Source organism: Athene noctua, chromosome 7 (assembly GCF_965140245.1).
Source record: "Athene noctua chromosome 7, bAthNoc1.hap1.1, whole genome shotgun sequence".
In the NCBI taxonomy this organism is placed as follows: domain Eukaryota; kingdom Metazoa; phylum Chordata; class Aves; order Strigiformes; family Strigidae; genus Athene; species Athene noctua.
In genome coordinates this window covers 19,355,379-19,363,143 of record NC_134043.1, presented here as the reverse complement: position 1 = coordinate 19,363,143, position 7,765 = coordinate 19,355,379, and the positions used below count along the sequence as shown (strand labels likewise).

The 7,765-nt window shown below is 58.4% G+C and overlaps 1 protein-coding gene across 1 annotated transcript; it reads right to left on the bottom strand.

The window, feature by feature from the left end:
- Nucleotides 1-557: 557 nt before the first annotated feature.
- Nucleotides 558-6,897, bottom strand: TBR1 (T-box brain transcription factor 1). The gene is made up of 6 exons (XM_074910928.1): nucleotides 6,117-6,897; nucleotides 5,573-5,727; nucleotides 5,132-5,253; nucleotides 4,621-4,779; nucleotides 3,729-3,790; nucleotides 558-1,584 (listed from the first exon to the last, which is right to left on the bottom strand). The coding sequence occupies exons 1-6, from the start codon at nucleotides 6,806-6,808 to the stop codon at nucleotides 741-743; spliced, it is 2,034 nt and encodes a 677-aa protein (XP_074767029.1). The 5' UTR covers nucleotides 6,809-6,897; the 3' UTR covers nucleotides 558-740.
- Nucleotides 6,898-7,765: the final 868 nt, after the last annotated feature.

The following is a 7,765-nucleotide window of genomic DNA, read 5'->3' as shown; positions in this document are numbered from 1 at the left end:
AGGCAGTTAATTTTGCTTTTGGAAGGCGTCATGCTACTTTAATCGACTTTCCTACGAGACGTATTTCTGTTCTTTTGAAGGGAAAGCTGAGCTATTCCTTAGCTGTGTTAGCCCAGGGCACAGCGTAATTATTTCATGCGAGGAATTGCAGAGAAAGTGAGAAACCCATTACTCGCTGCTACAGCTATGGACCACTCTACATTTCCAGAGGCATTTAGAGTGTTCACCTGGGAGGGGCAGGGGGAAGAGGGAGCAAAGGAAAGGGGGGGTGGGGGGGGTGTGTTAAAGAAATTGAAACAGAATATAAGTTTTGTGACTTAACAATGAAAACCAAATAAAATCCAAACAAGAAGGAAACAGAACCAAAGAAAAGTAATCGGTTACAATAAATTAAATACTATGTACAGGCATTTCACAGGCTCTTTTCCCCCACTATTACTGTTATCCCCTAGTATCCATCCGTGGTAAAAGGAAGGAAGCGCTGTACGGTTTGAGAGAGTCTAAGCATCCTACTTATCAGTGGGTTTCGGAGTGGCGGTGCCCCCCGCGCCCCCGGGGCGCCGCCGGGCCAGGCCGGGCCGGGGAGAGGGGCGGGGGGGCGGCGGCAGCCGCGGCTCTGCCTGCCTGCCTGCGCCTGCCTGCCGGGCCGGGGGACGGATGGGGCAGCTAGGGGCGGGGGTCAGTGCGCTAACGCGGAGGAGTTATTGTGCAAAAGGACGGCGGGGCCGGGCGGGCCGCGCCTAGCTGTGCGAGTAGAAGCCGTAGTAGCCGATGTCCTTGGCGCAGGTCTTTTCGCAGTCCCGCTGGGTGAGCACCTCGCTCTTGAGGGGCGAGGAGCTCTCGGACACCGGGGTGTCCGAGGGGGAGATCCGCCTCCTTTTGGCCTGCTCGTAAATCCCAGAATCGGTGGAGTCGATGGACTTAATGGACGACGGCGTCTCGATCCAGCTGGAGTCGGACAAATCTTTGGGCTTGGAGTCCTCGGCGCCCGGCAAGGGGGACCGCTCGGGGGCCAGGCTCTCCGCCTCCTCCCCCAGGTAGGGGTTGCCGGCGGCCATGCGGGCCGCCGCCGCGCTGTTGGGCCAGCAGGAGAGCACGGAGCCCGACTTGCTGCAGTACTGCGGGGGGCTGCGGGCCCCCCAGCCCGAGGGGTCGGCGTAGTAGCCCAGCGGCCGCCCGGCGCAGCCGGCCGCCTGCAGCGGCAGCGCCTTGACGCCGGCGGCCGCGTAGGAGAGCAGCGTGGCCGCGTTGCCGGCGAAGTCGGTGGCCGTGTCGTAGGCGGAGGCGGCGAAGTCGAGGCGGTTGTTGGCGGGGGCGACGAACCAGCGCTGCGGCGAGGGGGCCCCCGGGTCCTCGGCTTGCTGTGGGGAGAGCAGCCCGTTGGTGTGGGGCACGCTGCGGTCGGCGCCGGGCCCCGGGCCGGCTCCTGCCCCGGGGTGGAAGCGGGACTTGGCGTAGTTACTCACGAACTGGTCCTGGAGGAAGGAGCCGGCCATGGCGTAGCGGGCCCCGGGCACGATCTGCGAGCGGGGCGAGTCGTTGGGGGAGGGCGTCAGCCGGTCCATGTCGCAGCCCGTGTAGATCCTGCCCAAGAGAAGGGGAGAGAGCTGGGTGTCCGCCGCGGCCCAGCGCCCTCCTCGGCTCGGCACCCGACCGGCTGCGGCCCTCGGGGACGGACGGGACGGCGGCCGCCCCAGCGCCCTCCTGCCCTGCCCGGGGGCCCGCGCTCCCATCCGGGCTCGGCCTCCGGCACCAGGAGCGCGGAGAGCCCTAACGGGGGAGCGGGAGGCTGGGGGGACGCAGGGAGAGCAAATCTTTCGGAAGCCCTTGGCCACTTAGTGGCAGGGCTGAGATCCCCTGCTCCGGCCCGAGCCCGGCATCCCAGCGGCGTGGCGTCCCGCTCGGTGACACATTGACCGGTCCCGCCATATGCGCAACAGGCAACCCGGTCATTTGCCTCCAACAGCATGAATGGCAGACTACGGAATTATATCGGCTGTTTAACACTTATTATTGGGAGTCACAGACGAACCATCAACATTTTACCGAGTTTAAATTAAGCTAATCTGTAGGAAATGTAGAACCAGACACATCCAGTGTTCCCTGCGTGGCCTATATATAATTCTCCCATGCTGGGCTGCAATTTGCGATTATAAAAACTTTAATGGATGAATAACTACTATCTGTATTTAATTCAGGCTAAAACTGTGCTTTAATTAACCCTCCACGCCTCCTGGAATTTCTTATCCAAAATAAACTTGGCCCTTAAACAAATTCAACGTGCTAGACAGCATTGAAGCTTCCCCCTCCCCCCGTCTCCTTTCAAGTGACGCCCTATAAAGTTTGTTGTGGCTTTTTTTTTTCCCCCTATTAAAAAGAGAAAAGCACTTGCGGCTGGGGGCGAAGGCCACGCAGCCTTTCGAAAGGCCGCGCATCCTCCTCGCAGAGCTCCCAGAAGAGCGGGCTGGCAGGGCCGCCGCCCTCCGTGGCACCAGGGACCGCCGTGCCCCTGCCGCGGCCGCCCGGCTCCCCGCCACGGCCGCCGCCACCCCCGCCCGTGGGGGAGAGCGGCCGCACCGCAAGCCGCTCCCCCAGGAGAGCCGCTGCTCGGCCCCGGGCCCCTCTCGCACTTGTTCAGGCCTCGGCGTCGTTTCCACCCGTGGGTGAAATCCCGCTGCTGGGGGACGCTGGGCCGCTCTCAGAGCTGAGGGAGGCTTAAGCGGGCACTGAAGATAGGCGCGGGTTTAGGCGCTCCCAGGGAGGCCGCTCCCCGCCGCAGTTTAGAGAGGGAAAAGGAGGTTTCCCCTCTCAAAGCCGGAGCGCCGTCCCGCAGAGCCGGTGCTTGCAGAGGGGTGGGTGAGCTCCAAAGCCACCCGCCCCCCGGACGGGTGGGCCGGCCTGTGCCCGCCGGCCCGGCCCGGGCTGGGCAGGGGGTGCCGCGGGCCGTACCCCGGGCCGGGCGAAACCGCAGCCCTCAGCGCCCGCCCGGCCGGGATGTCCCCGCTCGGCTCCCGAGGGCCGGAAAAGGCGGCGGGGGTGGGGGGGTGTCGGGGGCTGGGCCCCCCCGGAGCCGCACTCGGGGCGGCACCAGCCGCAGCGAGCAGGGCCGGGCCGGTCAAACGGCGGAGGCCGGGAACAGACGGACCCGAGGCGGACGGGCAGAGGCAACACGGGGACAAACCGCAATTAAAACTTCGGAGGTTTTAGCTCCACCCAGAACGAAGAGTGGAAAATGAAAAAAAATCCAACCGCAGAGAAGAACAGAACGATACCAAGAAATTTTCCTCCGGCCACCGGCTCTGCGGACCCCGGGATTATGCAAAGCCGGTGGGCTGCGCGGGTGCTGCTTGCGGAGCCCTTGCGCGCAAGTGAAACGGGAACTTGGAAAGGGGCGCAAAAATAGGTGCCAGGAAACAACAACAACAAAACCGGCGCAAGTGCCAAAGCGAGATGCGGGCTCAGGTGCGGGCAGCGCGGTCCCCGGACGCGGAGGTGGCCGCAGGCTGCGCAGGGCTGCGCGGAGTCCAGCCGCAGGGACAGCCCCTCCGCGGCCCTGCCGGGGGATCTTGCGGGTGCCTCCCTCCCAGAGGGCTCTGGAAAAGCCTGACATTACACATTTCGGTGTGAAACGAAGCCAGCCCGCATCCTAAAGCTCCCCCCCCCCCCCCCCCCCCCTTGACATGTGTGTGCAGCCGGCAGAAGGGTAATAAAAAATCCGGTTTACTTACGTGTCATAATTGTCTCGGAAGCCTTTTGCGAAAGGGTTGTGGTCTATTTTCAGCTGTGTGATCTAGGGAAAGAGAGGACCAGAGCGCACGTTGTGAAAGCCTGCAAAACGTCCCCTACTGCAGCAAACGCATTTTTTAAAAGGATCAAGCTCTACTCTAGTCGATAAAATTGCCCTTAAAACGTGAAAAATAAAGCTTTGGCATGCTTGTAGGTATCACAGTTTGATTTTAAGATTTACTTCATTGTAAAAAGTACGACAAAATTTAATATTTAACCCCATGTTTTGAGACGTATCAGTATTCTTACTGCATGGGTATGAATGTATTTAAATACAGAAATTAGGCAAAACCTACCGCAGAACGGTAGCTAAGAGTTTACATTTGCATCGAGCAAAATAATTAAAGCAGGAACGTGGACTGAACATATGTCATTTGAAAAAGGGGGCACCAGTCTGTAGCAAAGCCAGACCACTCCGAAACGCAGCCAGGCATTAACGAGCTTTTAATTTGAGGAAGTTGCTCCGTCACCCCCGGCGCAATCAATGAGGTTGTTAATTGATCTTTGCAGATTTAGAGCTTAAGCTAACAGTTTAACAGCTAACTGAGCTGTTTCCGACTGGAAGATAAACGCCGCGGATAAACACCCAGCTCCAGGCGGAGCGGGCTTGGGGCCGGCCCGGCGGGGAGGGCACCTCCGCCGGCGGGCACGGGGCTCCGGGGGCAAATGCTCTGCAGCCTCGGCCGAGGCGCCGCGGGGGGATCTGGGGAGCCCCATGGCCGGAGCGGCGAGGAACGGAGGGAGGGAGGGAGCGCAGCGGCCGGGCGGGCCTCGGCGGGTGCCCTGCGGGGAGCGCGGCCGAACGCGAGCGGGCTACACCGGGGAGCTCTTTACATCGGTGTTCTGGTAGGCGGTGACTGCTATGAACTGGGTCTCGGGGAAGGTGAAGGTCTGCACTCTGCCCGGCTGGTTGGTGTCCTCCGTCCCGTCTTCGTTCACCTCCACCACATGCAAGCGGGGCTGGTACTTGTGGAGGGACTGCAAAACCACCATCTGTCAGGCAGAGGAAGAGGAGGGAGGGGGCCGCGGGAAGAAGAGGACGTGAGAGCGAAAACGACGGGGAGAGCGATGCCCGCGAGCGGCAGGACCCCGCCGCCACCTTCCCGGGACCCCACCGCTGCCTCCCCCGGTCACACCGGACAGCGGCGTCAGCCCGGGCAACGCGCTCGGGGTCGACGAGGCCCGTAGCAAAATAAACGGGAGGGCCTTTCCCCCCACCCCCCTTTTTTATTTTCACCTAACGACACGATCTTAAAAAAAAAAAAAAATCCTTTCGGAAACGGCAGGATTTTGCTGGAAGCAATAAAAATAAGTCCAACGGAGCGTCTGCGTTCCCCCCACTGACCTGCCCGTTGTTGTTTGATGCTCCTTTATTGTTTGTAAGTTTTAGTTTCCCAAAGGAGATTTCCTGGCGCATCCAGTGGGCTCCCGTGTTGGGGGAGTCGGGGTGCATGTACACCCGGTTTCCTAAGCAAAACAACAAAAAACACAACCACATCACAGTTCTCGCGTATACCCCGGTTCTGCCACGGCAGCAGCACACGAGGTCGAAGGACCTTGTTAAAGTTAGCAGCATTTTACTGCTGAAACTCCCTTCATTTTAACCGAGAAGGATGAAAAGAGCATTTTGTAAACACCTTTTACTTTCTTCTCCATCCTCCTTTTTTTAAAAAGCATCACTGGCCCGTTCTCGTTTAAAAAGTCGCCAGAGCCAGTCCACAAAGGCTTTAATTAATCATTCTCACCTACATATGTGTCGGGAAAAGTGTTAATTGGAGGAACTTGCCTTGTACATTGGTGTCCGCCTTGCCGCAAGGAACCCATTTGCCTCCCTGAAATCTCCAGTGGTTGGGATCCGCCAAAATTACATCCACAAAAATATTGTAGTGAGCCGTGGGGTCGAGACCAGAAATATTAAAACTTAGGAAAGGGAACATGCGCCTATAAAAAGAAAAAAAAAAAAAAAAAAAGACAGGAAAGAAGGAAAGCGAGCCACCGGCAGCGACAAGCACACGCGGAGGAACCAGCCCGTTGTGCTTTATCCTCACGGCTCCCGGTAGCGACCGGGAAATGAAAATATAAAGAAACTCCTTCCCCGAAACACTGAGCTGTCGGCGGGGAAGGGATGAGGCCAGCGGGCGCGGGAGCCCGCGGGGAGGCAGGGAGGGCTGCCCCGCCGGGGACCGGTACCGGCGCTCCCGGCGCCCAGCGCAGGGGCCCCGGCGGCGGGCGGGCGGCTCCCCCGGGGCGGCGGAGGCTCCGGGCGGCTCCCCCGGCGCAGCCCGGCGGCTCAGCCCCGACACCCGGCGAGGGTCCGCGCGGTGGCTTACCTCCCCTGCTTCGTGATGATCATCTCCGTCTGGTGCCGGTGGAATTTCAGCCAGAGTGGCCTGTTGCACAGGTAGACCTGAGCCTTGCCGGGAACTAGCCCCGGCTGGGTGGAGGAGAACTGGTAGAAAGGTGCCCCTTGGTAGGAATGGCCATACTGCTGGGGGTACGGGTAGCCCGCCGTGGGGTAGCCTTGTGGAGAAGAGTTGGACAAGAGGCTGTTATAAGCTCCGTTGGTGATCACAGGATGGTGAGCCATGTAGCGGCTGGGGCTGGCGATGGAGAAGGCTGGGTGAGCAGGTCCATGCTGGCTGGGGTAAGGGAACATGGTACTAGGAGCAGAGGCAGCAGACTGGGGCTGGCTGGACTGAGAGAGCAGATAGCGATCTGCAGCAGATCCATCGAAACTGTGACGAAGCTCAGAGACCCCGTCCAAGACGGGAGAGAGTTTATTTCTCTGGACGTCCCCTGGTGTGTCCTTGGAGTCAGGAAAATTGTCTGTATCTGACTGATTCGTCATCCCCCTGGTAATTTTTTTCAAAGGTGAACTTCTCTCCAGGTTGTCAGTGGTCGAGATAATGGGATGATCATGCAAGGCAAGCTCAGATCCGCCTGCATGTGGGTAACTGCTGCTCACATTGAGAAATTTCTTGGAGAGCATGATAGAGGGAGAAAGACAATGCTCCAGCTGCATAGCTCTAGCACCACAGTAATAACCCTTCAGTCCCTGGATCTGAAAGGGCTCCTTAGTATCAGAAGCTAGACATCCTGGGACCCTCACTAGACAGAAAGCACTTCATCCACCAAATGCTTCCCAAACGTTTGATTTACTTTTTTTTTTTTTTTTTTTTTTTTTTTTTTTTTTTTTTTTTCCCTGGGAGAAGAGATTGGCCAATTGACACTATGCAGCAATCAGGAAAGACTCACTTTTGATCTTGCTGCTTGTGGAGAGGATGAAACGGCTTCTGCCATTGGTTAACCGCTGACAGTAATTTAATTAGATAGACATTAATTAGGATAATCACCTGGCTCCTGGTCGCGACGATCATGGCAAATTGAAGGAGATGATTTTATTGTGAGAGAGAAGGAAGGGGAAGGGGGAAGGGAAGAGTGTGTTTGCTGTAAGAACTCATTATTATGTGACCTTTCCAGCTTTTTTTTTTTTTTTTTTTTGACTACGGCTGGAAGATAAACCCAAACCCCTGCGATTCCCCAAATATTGCGCGTGTGTCCCCCGCCTTTGTGTGTCAGGGAGGAGATCGGGCGCTGGGGGCTTCGAGGAGCGCCGGGCTGGGCGGCCGCTGCCCTGCGCTCACCTCCGCGGTTCGCCTCCTCTTTCGGGGCGCGCAGCCCCCCTCCCCTAGCGCCTGGCAGCGACCCCCCCCCAGCGCAACGCCCCCACCCCTTCCCACCCGTGCCTGCTTCGCGGGGGAAAATACACCCTCTGTCCCCGCTGAACGGCGGCCGCGTATCGTCTCTTTTAAGTTCTGAAATAATCATGAGCCCTGCAGCCGAAGTGCCCTAATGTATCTGCCGCGATGTTTACGGGTTCTTTAGTAAATAAATATTTTATCTGGGAGCCGTGATGCCGGAGATTATCGGCAAAACAGCGTGGAAGGCATCTATCTACCCACCCGGCTCCGGTTTTCCA

Coding starts and splice junctions, on each gene's coding strand:
- TBR1 (XM_074910928.1), bottom strand. CDS start 6,808: ATGCAGCTGGAGCATTGTCTTTCTCCCTCTATCATGCTCTCCAAGAAA. Junction 5,728..6,116: donor ATCATCACGAAGCAGGGGAG/GTAAGCCACCGC, acceptor TTCTTTTTATAG/GCGCATGTTCCCTTTCCTAA. Junction 4,780..5,131: donor CATCAAACAACAACGGGCAG/GTCAGTGGGGGG, acceptor TCTGCCTGACAG/ATGGTGGTTTTGCAGTCCCT.